This window comes from Periplaneta americana, chromosome 6, assembly GCF_040183065.1.
Source record: "Periplaneta americana isolate PAMFEO1 chromosome 6, P.americana_PAMFEO1_priV1, whole genome shotgun sequence".
NCBI lineage: Eukaryota > Metazoa > Arthropoda > Insecta > Blattodea > Blattidae > Periplaneta > Periplaneta americana.
Window position 1 is genome coordinate 159202838 of NC_091122.1, and position 19788 is coordinate 159222625.

The following is a 19788-nucleotide window of genomic DNA, read 5'->3' on the forward strand; positions in this document are numbered from 1 at the left end:
GTGTCGTATTTCCATCGAGTGCTAGCTCGTTGCGTATTTCACATTGATGCTTGTGAAATGTACGTTATTGGTTGTAATGAAAATGTTAATGGCTAAAATACAATAATTGGAATAATAATATTTTACTAGAGACGTAGAAAAATTAAGTTTGTTTTAATGAAATTTACTGATCACGTTTTATTTTCAATTCTGGTGGGATTATTATTGCTTAGGCCTACTTTTTTTTTTCAAAGGATATGCTTTTAATTATAGCTGTTAATTTTGTTGTTATTTTTATTTGTTACTTTACTAGAGACGTAGAAAAAGTCTGTTACAATAAAAATTATTGATCACGTTTTATTTCCAATTCTGGTGTGATTTTATTGCTTAACCTCATCCCACTTTGTTAACTACGTAAGCCTACACTACAAGTACCGGTACGCGTAAGTTACTCCATTAATTGTTGTAAAGGGAAATGCAAATTGATATTTATTGGTTTCATAGTTAATTATCGCTATAATCTTGAATGAGTGAAGCGATTATAGTAAATTTCAGTTCGTTTTGCACATACAAAAATTATATTACTTATTTCTTGCAGATATCTTCGAGTTTATGGTGGAATTTAATATACTTAATTAAAATAATAAATTAACTTTATGCATTTAATATTTCAATAATGGAAGGAAGGTGTTAATTTTTCCAAAAGAACACGACAACGAAAGTGTAACATATTTTGTCGTCTGCTAGGAGAGAGATCTGCGATGATGAGGCGATAGTAGCGATCCTAGTGGTGGGCAACTACCCATGTTTGCATTTTTACTACATATTGAGCTTCGCGACTGTATATAGTAGACTGTGGTAAAACCTTCTCTATTCGTGAAACGCACTATAGGCAGGTGCGCGTGATCTGCAATATTTAAAAACAATGGTGCTGGTTTTTCCTTCAAGTGAGGTCAAAGTCAGGTTCAGTCCGTATCCTGTGGCGCTTCCCACGTGAAGCAAAAAAGTTAACATTCAAATCAAACGAAACGTTTTTCTTTAAGACACAACACCACATTTCGTAACGAATAATTAAGATGAATAAATGTTTTTGAAAAGCGTAGAGCAATGTCTTTTTTTTTTTTTATTTATTTATCTTTACTGACACTCTTCGTCTACAGTTCTTGTCATTTATTAGAGGATATTTTATCCATCAGATTGCAGTGGCAGAACATGCATTGTCCAAGAAGTCTTCTGAGATGTGGACTGCAGCTCTTGAGAAGATACGAGAATCGTCGACTTCTGAGTCTGTCACCGGCCGTCACACAAATCGTCAAGTCGGCATACCCTGACGTCCCTGTGCCAACTGTGTCCCTTCCAGAGTGCGTGTGGAGCAGAATCGACGAGTGGCCGGATAAAGTTGCGTTCGTAAGTGCAAAACACGAATTTACACAAGGTAGAAACTGAGATTTGCAGTATATGGTAATCAATAAACCGCGGGAGTGCGGGCCCTTTACCATCAAGTTAAGTATGACTGGAGCGTTCCGTGGCGAGTGTACTGAACTCTCAGGTAAGCAACTCACTGTGCGTGCTTCAGACGTACAGTCTTGAGTATATGAATTGCATACATACAATAATCATACATTTCGTACTTATCTAATTGATGCGATGTCGACGGAATCTTTGTCTTTACAAGAAGGAATTACAATGTACAATTATGTACCCTACATACGTAGATTGTCAAAGGAGAAACTTCTGCGTTTATTAGTTAGAATATGTTTATACTGCGAAAATCTTCTTTCGACATCACATGAGGTTAATGGAGAGTATGTGAAAAGATTTACATTGTCATTTAAGTTTTTGTCGTGTTTTTCCACCAAACTGTTCAACACTGCATAGCCTTTATTTTTTTTATTACACTATGTATTTTGTCATTTACCTTATCAGGATACAATCCTTGGGGTACCTTATTAATTCTTTCTCAATTTAATACACTCGGACATTTGTAGACCAGACGTTTCCAGTTGAGTTATAACTTGTGGGAAGTTTCCGTAATTGGTCTTTATGAATTGTAGATTTTGGTGCATATTTTCTGAAATCAGGGATTTTGCTGTTGTAATGGCAGCTGAATCTTCGCCATCTAATGCATGAATAACTAATTTGACTTTATTGTAATGTTCTGCGAAATTTAAGGCAACTTCAAGCCAGGTGCCCCATCTTGTAACTACGGATTGAGGTGGAAGGGGGATATCTGGTGCAATTTCTCGAAATTTTTATTTTCTTGAAGTTGTTTTGAGAATTTTTTTTCACAGACGCTATAAAACAGTCCATATCGCTATATAAAACACGAATTGCTTCAGCAATTCTATACAGTCCTTGCTCCAGGCAAGTTAAATGCACCATGTTGGAATACCGCTCTTTAAGTTGTTTTGCTGCCTTAATAATATATGGAGCTGCATCAATGACGAAAAGAAGTACATGATCATATTTAATCCCTTACGGCCATAAGCCTTATTAAAGAACTTGGACAATAGTTGCACGGTTTACCATTTGCAATTTTTCTGAATTTAGCACAAAATTTTTCCCTACATAGTTCTCGGAAAGTATACCGACCACCACATTTGCCACATATCTACCACTTACGTCTGTAGACTCATAAAATGAAACCCATATACTTTCTGATCGTTCACACTTCCTCGAATTTTGGCAATCGTATTCTGGAACGAAATTGGTAAATATTCTTTACGTATTGTTGCTTCTCCTGGAATATGTTAATTTGTTTATTTTTCCAGAAATTATCTAAAGTGGGGATTGTCCAAAGTTCTGAATGGAATGTTTGTGTGCATCCACGAGTCACATAAGACTATATCGAATATTGTGATCGACTATTTGAACTCGATTGGTTCTTGTTTGAATTACGTTCAACATTTTCCTTGAGTGCTTTACTGTTGCAGTGTCTTTCAAAATAGTATTTCATAGTTCGTAGTAATCTGAAATGACACACGACACATACAACACTTTCTCCTTCTATAATAGCCTAAATATATCGCGTTCGAATTGTTCCACTAAATTATTTAGTATTGCACTTCGTGAGTGAGTTGTTTTAGGCATTGTAATATGTGTCATTTCACACACGCAGTATGACAGTTAAACACACTCTGAATGTTTCGGGTTCGATGCACGGAACAGTACGGCGAAAGGCGAGAGAGACTTACGTCATACTCACTCTATACCCGTCTGCATAGTCAACTGTAATCGCCGTATTAGGGCCCGCAGTCCCGCGGTCTAGTAATCAATATTACTCGAAACACCTTATGAATTCAGTTTCATTTAATTTCATATTATTGATAGTTGTTTAGTCAACTGTCCGGAGACAGGTTTGAAGCTCATGAGCAAGAGCGCAAATGAGGTGCGCATTGAGAGAATACAAGTTTGCTACACAGAGTACTTTAATGACGTCACGAGTGTGGGTGGAGTGTATTTCTTATGTACACTGACTTTACGCTCACAACTCTCTGGTACTGGACGTGATTTCGTAGCATTTATTTACTGGGTGTTCATTTCAAAGTATGTCATGACGTCATTGTTTTGAGTCAGCGATTTGAAGCGAGTGTCAGCTTTTATGTCAGAGAAGTTGCCTATTATTCAAGGCGTTCAATCTGAACTTGAGAACGTGTACGATATAGCTTGAACGTCGTAGCAACAGATGGCGGCCTGTACGGTCTGTGTGCTACCATAACCTCTTTCGAATTGTGTTTTGCGCCGGCAAGTCGTACGCAGGGTATTTGTTATCATCGGTTGCGTACGGTAACATTCCACAACACAAATCAAATGCTCCGTGTCCATGTTGACCGTCGAAGTTAATGTCAACAAATACGTAAGTAATCGTCTTAACCCTCTCACCATATACCGACAGTAAGAAAAAAACTTACCTCAGTACGTGTTTCCAAACAGTTCACATTCCTGCCACTACTGGAGTTACCGTACGTATCGGTACGTACTCTTCAGAATGAACGCCGTACTTACTAGGCAACTTCTCTGGCACATAGGTAATACGCCTCTGCGGAAGTGTAGGAAGATTGAATCCTCTAGGCTCATCGGCTAGCCACATGACGGCATACAGCGAGCCATGACACACTTTGAACTGAACACGCAGTACTATTCTTCGACAGGAACATTTTTCACATTCATCAAGCCGTCTTCACTTTTTTATTCGTACATCGGCACTACTTCCCACGTAATTATTCTCGTTCTTCCGTACGGTACTTCTTTACTTCATTTCGTAGCATTTATTTACCTTCATAGCAAAACATCGGTAAGATATGCCAAAAGCAAATAAGTTCCGGTAAATGAAGCTGATGTTATTTAGTGAAGAGTTCGAACTTCAACACTTCTCTACGGACAATTTTATCGAGAGGGGAATATTTTTATTATACTAGGGCTGGGGACGGAGCGGTTCAGTTCGGAGCAGTTACTGTGAATTCATTACTCGGTTGAACCGAGTACAGTACCGAGTACAAATTTGTGGCGGCAGATTTAAAATTTAGATAGATTGAGTAGATTTTAGAACGTACTTTGAAAGTGAAACCAACCGTGTTTTAAAAGCGTTGTAGTAAAACGCTTTCGCTTTGCCAATTGACGAGAAAAAAGTGCTTCTCTTCATTGCAAAATGGCGGTTGCAAATTTCATTTGCGTGATTACAACTATTTGCGGATTTATTTTGTATGAAAGGCCTATTTAACTTTCAGACGAAATAAAATTAATATAACAATTTATAATACTAACAGCTAATAAATTAACATTTGAGGTAAACGTTAAATGCTGCAGCTAAGTAAAAAAGAAGATAGAAAGAAACGGGCTCCATGAAGCGCTGCCTAAAACACTTAAAAATAACACACAGAATTATTTACTATTACGGAAAGTGGATAAAATAATCAATAAAACGTGGAATCTTAAACTGAAGAACATAATGTTTATTTATTTTATAACATTACTAGCCTTCAATACAACCATGTTCTGTTTGGTGAAGAGTAGGAAATTAAAGTAATTAGGTAACATAATTCGTAGAAATAAAGACAAATAAAATGATGACTGATGAGGTAACACAAATGATTTGTGATTTGTGGATTTGTGACAAATCCAATAAACACGAATAGAAGAAAAATATAATGCACTTCTTTTTTTTTAACATATTTTAATATTAATCAAACACTGTAATATGATGATGATAACAATAACAATAATAATAATAATAATAGTAATAATAATATTATTATTATTATTATTATTAGTATGTATAGTAATATGTTCAGACTGTCAATGTTCATTAGGTCCACTTGACAGGTCATATAATAGGATGAAGTCCTCTTCAATACTAGAGGCCTTTCAGCCCGCCTTGGGGATAAGGAAATAATTTGTCCTGCAGCAGAAAATATTTAAATACAGCAGTACCTACGTTGTTGTCTGCTAGAATTAAGTAAAACACGTGAACTCTGTTTGAATGTTTGAGCTGACCGGTAACGGCTACGGTTAACCGAGTAACTTCGGTGCTCCGCTGCCAAGCACATAAACCGATAGAACCGAGTAACTCAACAGTTCTACTCGCTCCGTCCCCAGCTCTATATTATACCCGTATGTCTAGTTTCCTTAATCTATACTAATAATAAATCTGTAGCCAAAATTCTGTAGTGTTCGGGAAAAGTGACACAAGTCAGTTTCCACAAACCTTTTTTGATAATTTATTGACAACTTACGGAACATCTGCTCGCTTGGAAAAACATACATAGGTATTCCTCCCATTACAATAATTCATACAGAAAAAATCAAATCGACATATACCAGTGTAAGTTGTCAAAAAAATGAAGTAGGATTCATAGCTCAAAAGTTTTCATGTCCCTCAGCGACGTTGAAAGAGTTAGCGTTTCAATGAACAACCAAGTACATATCTGCAACTAGTTCGAAAAATACTGTTCACTATGAATTGAAAATGCACTGTGATGGCCTGAGTTCGTTTCGTAGGGAGAGACGGAAAAATACTGTGCCTATGATCACGAACCGGATTGTACACTAACGCACAGGCAAACAAAACTCAATGCGCCACCTCACTCCATCTGTACTCCGTTGCACTTGTAGCTTCACTTCATTCCTAAGTTGTCTCTTATCCTAACCTGATAATCAGACTTCAGATGTATAGATTCCGCCATAATTCACTGAAGGGTTCTCGAATCGGATAGTAATTCTCGATTACGGGCTGACTGTGTAAGGTTTATTATTGAAAATAAAGTTTTATGGATCACACTGAAGAAGTACAATACATGCTTACTGAATACAAGAAACAGTACAAGAATATAAATTTAAGAGAACAGAAAAATAAGATAAAACAGTGCACTATCTGCAACTATATTTATAAACAATTTAATGTGCAATAGACTATACAGGATAAACAAAAGTGTGGACTATTGCTTTTAACTTCATCGCTTTTAGTTTCATTAAAAATGTTAAGGGGAGTTTGTAGTTCCATATCTTACAATGTTAAATTTCTCAATTTGGGTACACTTTTCTCAGAAGTTATGAAAGATACAAATGTATAAAAAATTAGGGCATATGTGACATACGTTTATGTATAGGACCGGCTAAATAAATTTAAAATTCCACTGAGCGGTTGGCAAAAAACCTTGATAACATTTTTGCATTAAGAATGATTGCAAATTATTTTTTATTTTTGCTGAAGATAGAAATAAACTTAATTTTTTTAACTTACTGTATAAAATGCCATCACATTGATATTGTATATTAATTTCAGCCTTCTGGGTATAATACTTTCCGAGAAAAGTGTACCAATGTCACAAAGAATAAGAAAGTGCGGAAAAATGGTGTCAAAGTTTCCATAGCTTGTAATGTTAAAATTCCTCAATTTTGGGTGCACTTTTCCCAGAAGTGATAAAAGATACAAATGTAGAAAAATAGGGCATATGTAACATACTTTTATGTATACACCCGGGTAAATAAATTTAAAATTCCGCTGAGGGGTTGGGAAGAAAAATTTTTTCATTGATAACATTTTTTGCATTAAGAATTACAACAATATTTTTGCTGAAGATAGGGCTAAAACAGACAATTAGAAGAAATAAAATCATATTATCATTTTACACATATTAAACTACCGAAAAACGATAAAAACCAAAATTTCATTTTTTTTTGTCAGAGTTGGTGTTGGAGAGGTGGAGAAGTTCAAATATCTTGGAGCAACAGTAACAAATATAAATGATACTCGGGAGGAAATTAAACACAGAATAAATATGGGAAATGCCTGTTATTATTCGATTGAGAAGCTTTTATCATCCAGTCTGCTGTCAAAAAATCTGAAAGTTAGAATTTATAAAACAGTTATATTACCGGTTGTTCTTTATGGTTGTGAAACTTGGATTCTCACTTTGAGAGAGGAACATAGGTTAAGAGTGTTTGAGAATAAGGTGTTTAGGAAAATATTTGGGGCTAAGAGGGATGAAGTTACAGGAGAATGGAGAAAGTTACACAACGCAGAACTGCACGCATTGTATTCTTCATCTGACATAATTAGGAACATTAAATTCAGACGTGTGACGTGTGCAGGGCATGTAGCACGTATGGGCGAATCCAGAAATGCATATAGAGTGTTAGTTGGGAGGCCGGAGGGAAAAAGACCTTTAGGGAGGCCGAGACGTAGATGGGAAGATAATATTAAAATTGATTTGAGGGAGGTGGGATATGATGATGATAGAGAATGGATTAATATTGCTCAGGATAGGGACCAATGGCGGGCTTATGTGAGGGCGGCAATGAACCTCCGGGTTCCTTAAAAGCCATTAAGTAAGTAAGTTGGTGTACAGTCTCCCCTTATAGACCTACATGATCCTGCAGTTGGTTCTGACGAATTTCAGCACGCTGTTCTGACTGAATAAAAGCTTTAGAAATATCAAAATAACTTAATATATAGCTTAAACAGTGCGATTTATTGGCATGTAATATATATTTTTTTCAAATAACATATTTCAAGTGATCCCTTCGGTATCTTATGATTTGGTGCAATCCTAACCGAAAATTTTTCATGACACGTTACAATAATCCTGAGGTCTCTGCCTGTATCCTGTTCATCAGATCCTGAATACAGTGTGGTCTGGTTTGAAACACCCTTTCTTTGAGGTATTCCCACAGAAAAAAATCAGCAGCTGTAAGGTCTGGGGATAAAGCTGGCCAGCTGATATCGCCAAATCAAGAAATTAAGCGCTCAGGGAAAAGATTTCTCAACAATTGCATTATGTCTGTTACATTAAGACCCGTACCCCCATCAATTTTCACGAAACTGTCCTGTATCTGCCTACGCTTAGATAACGTTAATTATGCATTTAATTCTCAGGAATGCATCGTCACAGGGCGACACTACACGTATGCAGAAGCGCGAGAACTCTCTGGACGATTCGCAGCATCGCTGTACAGAATTGGTCTGCAACCCGGCAATACATTGGCCATTATAATGCCCAACTCCGCTGAATGGCCTATCGTCTTCTTGGGAGCCCTCGAAGCGGGGATTGTAGTCACCACAGTCAACCCAGTTTACACAGCTGGTTTGTATAGTCAAACAGTGAAAAATCTTTCTTAAACACCGAAAATGCTTAAAAATAAGATTCACGGTAACATATTGTATTCATTTCTATTTCTATTTATATTTATAAAGCTTCCTCAAATTAGAGGCTGCCATTATATAAAGAACAAATAGATGATGAAAGATAACAGAGTGAGAAAAATGACAAACAAGTAAACAAACAAACAAACAATGGCAATTAACAGAATAAGCTAACAAGGAGAAGAATGATAATGGCGCATCAGTTTTTTCAGTGCACTGAATTAGAGTCCATACAGGTGGTTCCGTAAGAGTTTGACTGACTCTCTAATTATGAGGAGGGCCAGTTCATTTAGAAAAGATTTGTGCAATCCTTAGGTCTTACAGAATTGAGAAGAGAAGTTAGGTATCGTTCCTCTTGCTCCAAACATCAATCCCGTGACACTGATATCGTGAAGTTGGTATTTATCTTTATAATAAATCTTCATTTCATTCTCTATTAGGATTGACAGAAATCAAAATTCTGTGCGTAGTCATTATCCACAACGACGACGTTAAACTTTTCGAGGGAGGGGGAACTTCTTTTTTCGAAAACTATGAACTTCCCACCGATATGGTTTTAGACTTCTTTGTTATACTATTCAGTATGATCAATTCCGACTGAAAATCTGCAGAGCTATTTCACTTCCACTCTGTACATTTCTTAAGAAACTTCTTTAAGCAAGGTACGAGTAGAACGCTGTGAAACAAAATTCTGTGATGGACGTTTTAAGTGGGCTTTGCGCGTTATAACCCGTCTGAAAAATCATTGCAGACGGCAGGTAGAGTAAGCTTGAACATAAACATGCGATCGATACTGCATTACGTCACCCTGTTCTGACGTACTACGCACAGCGCTGCAGTAAAGAAATGCCTCAGTTCAGTTCGTTCAGTCTGCTAGTCGGTATCGGAAGTGTGTGTGTACACAAGAGCGAATGGAAACTCCGCCGAGACACTCGTCACGCGAAGTCTTACACTCGCAAAGCAGAAAGATTGTATACAATGTGCTAAAATTTTGTAAAGAAGAGAAAAAGGAAGGTCTTATCATTCCATTAACGAACGCTGTGAAAAGAACAGCAACGGCGGTGGGGAAGAGTGAAAGAACAATACGTACTATAGCTAAGGAGGTGAGGAAGCAAAGCGCATTGGAGGACAATTTTCAACTCCTGGTAAAAGCCGCCCACATCCAAAGAAAATTGTACTCGATGATTTTGAAAAACTGTGTCATCCGCAGAACTTTTTTGGAGTTTTATGAGAAGAGTAAAGAAATTCCGACTCTACGCAAGCTTCTGAATGCTGTTAAGAAAAAGATACATTCTGGAGGCTGTCAGTTTTGAAACAAATGACCGCACAATCAATAAGCGAAATCAGCAAATAAGTCTGGACAAAATGCTGTCAACCTGTTAAACATACCGAAGACGAATATTGGTGTCGTGACGTGTTAATGGAAGAGGAAGTAGAAAGGGTAGTAATAAATATAGGCATTGTGATTAGTGATGAAGAGTGTAAAGAAGATGAGATGGATTATGATAGGCCAGGTAGGAGCACATACACAGCAGACGAAGGCAATCCAACTGATAGTGCAGATGAAATTGAGACCTCTGCCACGGGCATACATGTACTTCTGGAATAAAGTATGTTTATATACCGTACATGACAGAAAAAGTAAATTCAACTATGGTATTGGTAATTGTATTTATGTTCATAACAGCTGTTGATGTTTTTATTGTCAGACTGTCCAAACATTTCTCCAGCTGACTCGCCACGCATCGAGACTGAGCGGATCGCATTCGCGACACACGAGCGCCCTCATCTGAAAACTGCAATGTTTCATCAGACGGGTTATACTGCTACGAGATTGTTTACAAATAAAGCTGATCATGTTTGCGGTTTTCCACTAATTTGCACAAATTAGCCCATGAATTACTCTGGCAGTGGGGCTGTCAATAAGAAGTGCGGCTTCTGTATAGCATTGTGACGTTATATAGTCTAAAACAGTAAATGAAGTTACATTGCTGAGAATTTTTTTCTAGAAAACATACCGAAATCCGGGGTTACACGAACGAGAGCGTGACATGAAAGAAAGTGTGCAAGAAAGTATGAGCCAAAAGCAGAAAAGGGTAGACTGGAAGAAGTGCGAGAATGCAGGGCAAGGGAAAAAAATATATATATCTGCAGTTCAGTTACAAAGTGTCAACGATTTAGTGAACGTTCTTACACTATAAATAATCAACGAGCAACCATGGAATGTAAAGCCTGATCCACCTGGTGTCAGTGATTTAGAAACAAATCGTAGTTTACCACGCAAGGACTTTAAAGGGAATAAAAGTGCTCATCAAATATTTGAAAAGCAATTTACGAGTATAATCAATTAATTTGGTTTTGCGTGCTTCATCTCTCATATCTTATTTTTGCTTTTATAAACAAATTGTAGCCACCGGCGTAGCTCTGACGGCTAAGGCGCTTGCCTGCCGGTCCGGAGTTGCGCACGGGCGCGAGTACGATTCCAGCTTGGGCTGATTACCTGATTGGGTTTTACCAGAGGTTTTCCCCAGCCGTAAGGCAAATATCAGGTAATCTATGGCGAATCCTCGACCTCATATCGCCTAAATACCACCTCGCTATCACCAATACCATCGACGCTAAATAACCTCGTAGTTGATACAGCGTCGTTAAATAACCAAGCAAAATAAATAAACAAATTGTTTCCTGTTCAAATTCTAAAGAGCACTGATATGAGTATAAAAATTTGAAATTTAACGTTAATTTATCGCCTCTCATTTCACTAACATTAAAAAAATTAATACAAATTTAAACAGCTAAAGAAGTTTCACTTCCGCCAGGCGTAGAGGCTACACCAGACATTTCCAATTCCTGGCTCTGTGACGCCACACGTCTCTGAACTCGAGTTCTTTGAGAGGGGAAGCATGTGTAAGAGGGAAATGTAAGGGGCGTGGCATTGGAAGGGATGGAGATGTTTAAATAGGGGAGGTGCCCTCCCTCACGTGCTCTTTCAGTTCTACTCCGAGTGAGTAAAACGCGCTCCGACGTCACAGGTTGGCCAGTTGGAAATGACTGGGTTACACACTCATTTTCTTACGTAATTATACAATAACTTTTATATTTACTCCGTATGAGATATCAAAATCTGTCAAGAAGGTTGGTGAATGAAAAGTGTGTTTTATATTTCATCTTTCTATGTAAAGAACCGTACTGGAGAATAGTAGCCCTTCATGGATCCGAAACCGACACGCCTATAATTTTACTTGTGTCGCCCGAAGAACATAGAATTTTACAATAGGATAGCAATAACATTTAAAATAAAACAATAAAGAATGACAGGCTACAGGCCTACATAGTGCAGGTCATTTATATCATTCTTAAGAAACAAAAATGTTCCTATATATGATAGGCCTATATATTAAGAGAGTTGTGTGTATGTGTGTGTGTATTTATTCACACTGCAATGGGTATATACCCGGTGGCAGTGGTAACTAATTACACTCAATAATGACAATAATAAACTTGTTAATTACAAATACAGTTAATAATAATACCAATAATTAATACTAACAATAATTTATAATAATAATAATAATAATAATAATAATAATAATAATAGTAATAATAATAATAATAATAATAATAATAATAATAATAATAATAATAATAGGGAATATCCTAAATTAAATGAAGCACGATCACTTAAAATAACATTTAAAATAAGTCTAATTTGTATCTTAAACCTAAGTTCGAACCAAAACCCACGAGTATGATAATGTTCATATCTGCACAAGCTACCTTTCCACATTACACTCATTTCGCTGTCAACTCACTCACTGCACTGGAACTACGACACATTTCACTGATTCTATCCTGATTTCACTAACACTTCAAAAACATTTCACTGTTCAAATACTTTGCACTGCCACTATAAACTATAAAGCTTCACTGACAGGAACACGTTTCACTTACACAACAAACTTCACTGACACAACACACTTCACTGACACGACATAATTCTTCACTGATACAACACTTCAATAACAAAATATAATTTACACCCTTTACATACTGTCTATAATTACCGTCTATTAGTAAAGCCCTTAAGCCTATTTTAAATATATTTTTGGTTGTTGGTAAAGCCTTTAGTAAGTCTGCAGGTGAAGCATTCCAGTCCCTGATAGTACGATTGAGAAAAGAAAACTTTCCAGTGTCCGTCCTCTGTCTTCTTTCCCTCAATTTATTTTTGTTTGTTTCAGATGAAATGTCACACCAGCTTCGAGACTCGGGGGCAAAAGCGGTTGTGACAATCTCTATGAATCATTCAAAAGTAATTAAAGCTTTCAATATGGTCGCTGGCAAGAGTAAACCTCTTGTTATCATAGCACCAGGATTCGAACAGAGGTCTCAGTTACCGGATGGAGCTATAGACCTGATGGAGTTGCTGCAGGACGGCATAGATACTTCGAATGTCCGTTTCTCTGGAAATATTGACGATATGGCAATACTTCCGTATTCTAGTGGAACAACAGGACTGCCCAAAGGCGTTATGCTCAGTCAAAGGCACTTAGCTGTTGGCTGTGAACAACAGAACAATCGCACAGAAATATGTTTAACTCAGCCTGCTGTCGGTAAGTATTTATTTCTTGAGAATTAGTCCAACTAACCACTTCGGTAGCTCAGTACTAGAGTGCTAGCCTATCATTACAGGGACACGAATTTGATCCCAGCTTTAAATGGAATGATACTTAGGTGAATGAGAGTTTTTTTTGCCGTTTTCTTCAACTCTTTTATTTTCACATTACCCTTTCCGTCGTTACATTAAAAAAGTTTCAGGGTAAGGTTACGATCTTCGGTGATGCCGAGTGGAGACTAGCAGACTTCTATATGAATATTCACGAAAGAGCTCCCACGTGGATGGGGACGCCCGGTGATTAGAAATAGTTCTATTCCTAGTACTGTCGATGGGTCGATGGGTGCTGAATGGTGTCACTCGAAAAAAATACATTATTATAGTCTCTTAACGAAATACTTTTTCTCTGGATTTGTATTATCTAGTAGTCGTTGTCAATGGCCTGTTTCTGTTCGTAAATGGAAAAGATACCTGTAAGGTTTGAATAATTTCAAGGGAAAAATTGTTCCGGGGCCGGGTATCGATCCCGGGACCTCTGGTTGAACGTACCAGCGCTCCGCCAACTGAGCTACCCGGGAACTCCACCCGACACCGTCTCAACCCTTCCCTTTATATCCACACAACTCGCGTGGGCTGACGAAACGCCAGAGACCCACATCGAGTGCACACAATCTCTGTGTGACTTGGAATTGTGGTTTTCTGTTAACGTACACAGTGACGTATATATTATGCAAATCTAGTCTTTCAGATGAAGCTCCCTGTAAAGCATATTTGAATAATTTCAAGGGAAAAATTGTTCCGGGGTCGGGTATCGATCCCGGGACCTCTGGTTGAACGTACCAGCGTTCTGCCAACTGAGCTACCCGGGAACTCCACCCGTCACCGTCTCAACCCTTCCCTTTATATCCACACAACTCACGTGGGCTGACGAAACGCCAGAGACCCACATCGAGTGCACACAATCTCTGTGTGACTTCCGGCCCCGGAACAATTTTTCCCTTGAAATTATTCAAATCTGCTTTACAGGGAGCTTCACCTGAAAGACTAGATTTGCATACCTGTAAGGTTCTTCACATGCTGAGGGACATATGGGCTCATTGCAGTTTTGTTTTTAGAAACCATCGGTACCTTGAGAACTTTCATTTTGATCGAAGGAAACAAACAAAAAAATATCAGTACACAAAAATATGCAGTTCAAATAAAAACCATGTATGCTGCAGTAATAGCACTTTTTAAAAAAAAAAAAAAACCTTTTGTAAAATTTAGAAAATGTTGATCTATTTTTCTGCATATGCTTTTCTTATGTGCATGTTACAGGGTCACATCAAGACATCACTCCAGTGTTAATGCCCTATTATCACATATATGGAATGTGTGTATTGATGCTGAGCAATATGTGCCATGGTGCGAAGTTGGTTACAATACCCAAATTTGAACCGAAGACCTTTGTAAAACTACTTGAGAAATACGATGTAAGTATCGTGCTTGTAGCTCAGTTTCAAAAAGGTCTGAATTCCAAAATGGACAAAAATGATTTCAAGGTAAGATTTTCGAAGTGGAATAATTTCACTTTTTTTCTGTCACCAACAATTTAGCATCCCTCCATTATTCATAGACTAATTTGAATCTCTTACTTTACAACGCAGTATCATATGTAAGAATATGTACCGTCAATGGATTTGATTTTAGTGAGGTAAATTTTGACGAAATGATTTGAAGAATTATAAGGTTTTTGGCTGGAGGAAACATTAACAAAAATTCAGCTAGGTAATCACCCAAAGAGAAATTAGAATCCACCTCTATGTTGTGATCCCTACTCGTTAAATCACGCCAGAAGTTTTAATATTAGTGTTCATACCGAAGAAATACTCGCAACGGTGTTCTGGTGGCTAGAGCGCTAGACTTATAATCCTGTTGACTCGGGTTCGATCCCGGTGTACCCCCGATTTATAATTTGTGTTGGCCAAGCCCGCGGTCCAGGTAATACGGGTGTTTTCTCCGGGAGCTCCGGTTACCCTTTGGCATCCAAACAACTCCATAATCATCTCATCTCATCCGGCTGCCGGTCATTTAGGCACATTATGAATCATTTGGGCACAATTTCAATTCGGTTTAAATTTAATGTCAATTGGGCACACAAATGAATTTGGCAACACAGCAATTGGAAATGTGAGACGAAATGAAACTACGCTTGAGGATACTGTGTGCCGAAATGACTGCCAGTGAGGACGGCTTGTACTTATATCTACCTAAGTTTTGGATCTGGAGGTAAATGTGTACGAACCTAAACCCACAGGTAAATCCTCTCGTGTATGGGCGAAAAGTATTAAGACTCTTGACCTTAAGGTTAAGTCTTCAGAATTCAGCACCTAGTTCAATTTTTCCGAGTGTAGCGCTCTCCAAATTAAGCAGAAGAAAAAGTAACAAACGATATTGAAAGCACAGGGTTGAGATTATTACTATTTAATACGAGAAAAATTCGTACCGGCACCGGGAATCGAACCCAGGACCTCTCAGCTCTGCGCGCTGAGCGCTCTTTCCAACTGAGCTATGCCGGGACACGATCCACGGCGCCGGCCGAACCCCTCTCGTAATGCTTTTTACGGCCTTACTACCTGCATTTGAGACGATACAAGTCATATATGCAGGAGCGCATATTTAAATGACTTTATGGCCATATTCAACATCAGTTTGTGACAACTGCTAACAGTTAATACATCACATATTCATTTGTATGAGGTCTGGCCCACATATTGGCTACTTCATAGTAGTCGTGTACTATTCAATGAGGTGAGGGAGACCTCATACAAAATGAATATGTGATGTATTAACTGTTAGCAGTTGTCACAAACTGATGTTGAATATGGCCATAAAGTCATTTAAATATGCGCCCCTGCATATATGACGTGTATCGTCTCAAGTGCAGGTAGTAAGGCCGTAAAAAGCATTACGAGAGGGGTTCGGCCGGCGCCGTGGATCGTGTCCACGGAAAGAGCGCTCAGCGCGCAGAGCTAAGAGGTCCTGAGTTCGATTCCCGGTGCCGATACGAATTTTTCTCGTATTAAATAGTAATAATACATATTGGCTACTTCATAGTAGTCATGTACTATTCTATGAGGTGGGCGAGACCTCATACAAAATGAATATGTGATGTACAGGGTTGAGATTTCGTCACTGGTTTTAAGCACTTTTCTGTAGCGAAATAGCGGCAAGTACAAATTTCAGAAAGTAATCTGACGCATTTCTATTAGAATTTACAGAAATGTTTAAATAATTTCCATGCTTTTGGACAATTAAAAGCAAAGATTATTGGAATACAATGCTAAATAAGACGAATATTCGCAACATGTCACCAAGAGGTAAGTTTTATATTATACTATAATAAGTTGAATATAATGTTTAATGAAAGAATAGTGATCGAATTTCTCCCTGGGAAATAATTGATTTCAACGACTTCTTGGTGCTGAGACATGCCTCCCGGAGGTAAATCTATACAAATAAGTCATCGATTAATCTTTGCATACGGGTTCCTTAGGAAACGTGTCTTCCGTCCAAAGGACGGGGGCTCGTTCCTTTTTGTATGTTGCGTGCTGACCAAGCGACCAGGGAAGTTCACAATGTATGCTTGTTTAATATGTGACTGAAAGAGATTGCAACTCCTCGCCACATTATTACAAAAGAGGGAATTCAATCCATAATTTTCTGACCAATGTTAAGTCTTTCACTGCAAACCCAGCTTTCTCTAATCTTCACTCTATCTCTCTACGACGAGAACACCATAGGAGTTTTTAAAATTCATTCTGAAGATAAGTATAGTCAATGTCATTCTGAAATTGTTATGAATGCTGGCATATCAGACAACTTATTATAAAGAAATTTTCTCACGCGAAAGTAGGCCTATTGTAAGTTTGTGTGTGTTTCATATAGAGATTTCCATTGCATTATATAAGTAACAATATGATTTGCAGTAACATACATCTGCATTGTTTAGGTTTACAATATGCCTAAGAACTGATACCTCGTATCTATAAATTTTCAGGTGAATCAGAAAACTGTTTTAAAAATTAAGTTATCTCAAAAAAGGCAAACTTTTTGTGCATGTTTCAGCTTTGCAATATCTTCTATTCGAGAACAAAATATTAGAACTGTCCAATTTAGTGAACATAATAACATAGTTATTCTAAATAATAATAATAATAATAATAATAATAATAATAATAATAATAATAATAACAATAATAATAATTTTATCAACATTTAGGTTATTTAGCGTCTGAATGATATGAAGGTGATAATGCCGGTGAAATGAGTCCGGGGTCCAGCACCGAAAGTTACCCAGCATTTGCTCGTATTGGGTTGAGGGAAAACCCCGGAAAAAACCTCAACCAGGTAACTTGCCCCGACCGGGATTCGAACCCGGGCCACCTGGTTTCGCGGCCAGACGCGCTAACCGTTACTCCACAGGTGTGGACTAATAATAATAATAATAATAATAATAATAATAATAATAATAATAATAATAATAATAATAATAATAATAATAATGTGTTAAATTAAACGACCATTTTTGTAGATACGAGGTATCACTTCTTAGCCATCGATGACGAGATATTTTAATACATTGCTTTTCATTTGCAGGTAAATTCTATATACTTGGTACCACCAATCTTACTGTTCATAGCCTCTCAGCCCGCCTTGAAGGCAGAACATCTCCGATCTCTGAGGTGCGTTGTAAGTGGTGCTGCACCTTTGGGAAAACTCGATATCGAACGTTTCTTAGAAAAGACATCAACATCAGTTACCGTCATTCAAGGTAACGTCCACTTCTATCAGTAATATGAGTTTTTCACTGAATAACAGAAAATTTGCATATTTAATAGGGGTGGGTGAAATTTCTAACGTTTTAGTTTTTGAGCTAGTTGGTTCATTTTTGGCACACATATTCCACACATGATATATACATGCCACAAATTTGCATGTATGTCACCTATTTATTTTCTGAGTTATGCCTCTTGTCTAAAAAAGTTGAGGCATATCGCTGGCTCAATATTACAAGGTTCTATGTCTATATCAGAAATATTACTACATACACCCTTGTAACACTTAGCCAGGGATATATTCATAATCTATATCCTCGTACAATCTTTAAACATATAACTTAAAAAATATAGTATCTTTGATGTGCCTACAAAAGAACTAAGCATTCATATTTTAGAAATATATCCTTAGAATAGAAAAATAAATATTATTTTATCAAAAAATTTTTTGTGATTTTCTAGTACCTATTGTTAAACAAATTATTTTTTAATTTAAACAGTAATTAACATATAAAAATCTGATATTCTAATTTCTTAACCATACTTTATAGAACATGCAGTAAAAATTTGATGTTCCTAGCAAAAAAATTTTGAGCCTTTACACTTCGAACCTGACGAAATGTGTTGAAAAAAGTATGAGAAAACAGCTTGTAAAATTTTCATGAAATTGAAGTCCAAGGATGCAGCCATTTATATATTGCGTAATTTTTATTTGTACATTGAATATTACATTTTCTTTGGCAGTGCGTAAAATGAATATCAGTTCCTAAAGTGATTACATACTTTTTTTACGCACCAGTGTTTTAAAGACTCACTTTACGCACTGATAACAGTGGGTAAAATGCAACTTTGCACACTATCATAGAAAAAATAATTTTATTGTAGGATACGCTTTGACGGAGACGACAGGTATCGGGGCACATATGGAAAAGGATGCTACCAACTGCGAATCAGTGGGAGGACCTACCCCTAACACACAGATGAAGATTTTGCATCCCGAAACTGGAGCTGCTTTGGGACATCAAGAAGTGGGTGAAATCTGCATTCGAGGACCGCAGGTGATAGCCTATTGGCAAAAACATTCAAATAGGAATTATTAATGTTTGTTTAATAACACAACATATAATAGTAATATACGTTACAAGAGCGGTATGTTGATGTTTTCATGTTCGAGGAAAAGATTGAAAAAGCGAAACGTAGTTGAGCTTTTTTAATTTCCGAGAACATGAAAACAAACATACCGCTCGTGTATCGTACATTATTTTGTGTGAAGATCGTTTATTACATACCTGAAAGACGAATTTCTAATTAGTTGCAATGAAATCTCCATGTTGGGTTCTGTTTAATGACGGCAACTTCGGAAAACCAAAATATCTTTCTTCAACATTGTTGCTATAAAATGTTTTCTGTGTTTACTATACTCCAGCAGGCCGTGATATACGTCTGTCTTTTTTTTCCCCCCAGTCTATAAATGCGAACTTAAAACAAACGGTAAGGTTATGTAATGATTTATTTTTTCATTTTAATATTTTAACAATATTATTTATATAACATATTGCAGTAATAACATCGGCATCTGGAATCTTGTTGATTTTTTCACGGCTTCCTTAATGTTACTTGTATCAGGAATGCAATAAGTTTCGTGGAGTAGTAGACTTTACTTAATTTTTGCAAATATTTAAAAACAATAATTAACATTGCAATTTAGGTGAAATTGCAGTGGTAAGTTTCCAATTTAT

The 19788-nt window shown here is 37.1% G+C and overlaps 1 protein-coding gene across 1 annotated transcript in view; it reads left to right on the forward strand.

Annotated features, from left to right (window-relative positions):
• Positions 1-19788, forward strand: part of LOC138701982 (uncharacterized) — an 86730-nt gene that overhangs the window by 4538 nt on the left and 62404 nt on the right. Inside the window, exons 2-7 of the mRNA XM_069829411.1 lie at positions 1176-1386; positions 8354-8561; positions 12859-13230; positions 14550-14704; positions 17871-18045; positions 18935-19107. Coding sequence (XP_069685512.1) covers positions 1192-1386; positions 8354-8561; positions 12859-13230; positions 14550-14704; positions 17871-18045; positions 18935-19107 — 1278 coding nt within the window. The 5' untranslated portion in view covers positions 1176-1191. The remainder of the gene's footprint in view (positions 1-1175; positions 1387-8353; positions 8562-12858; positions 13231-14549; positions 14705-17870; positions 18046-18934; positions 19108-19788) is intronic.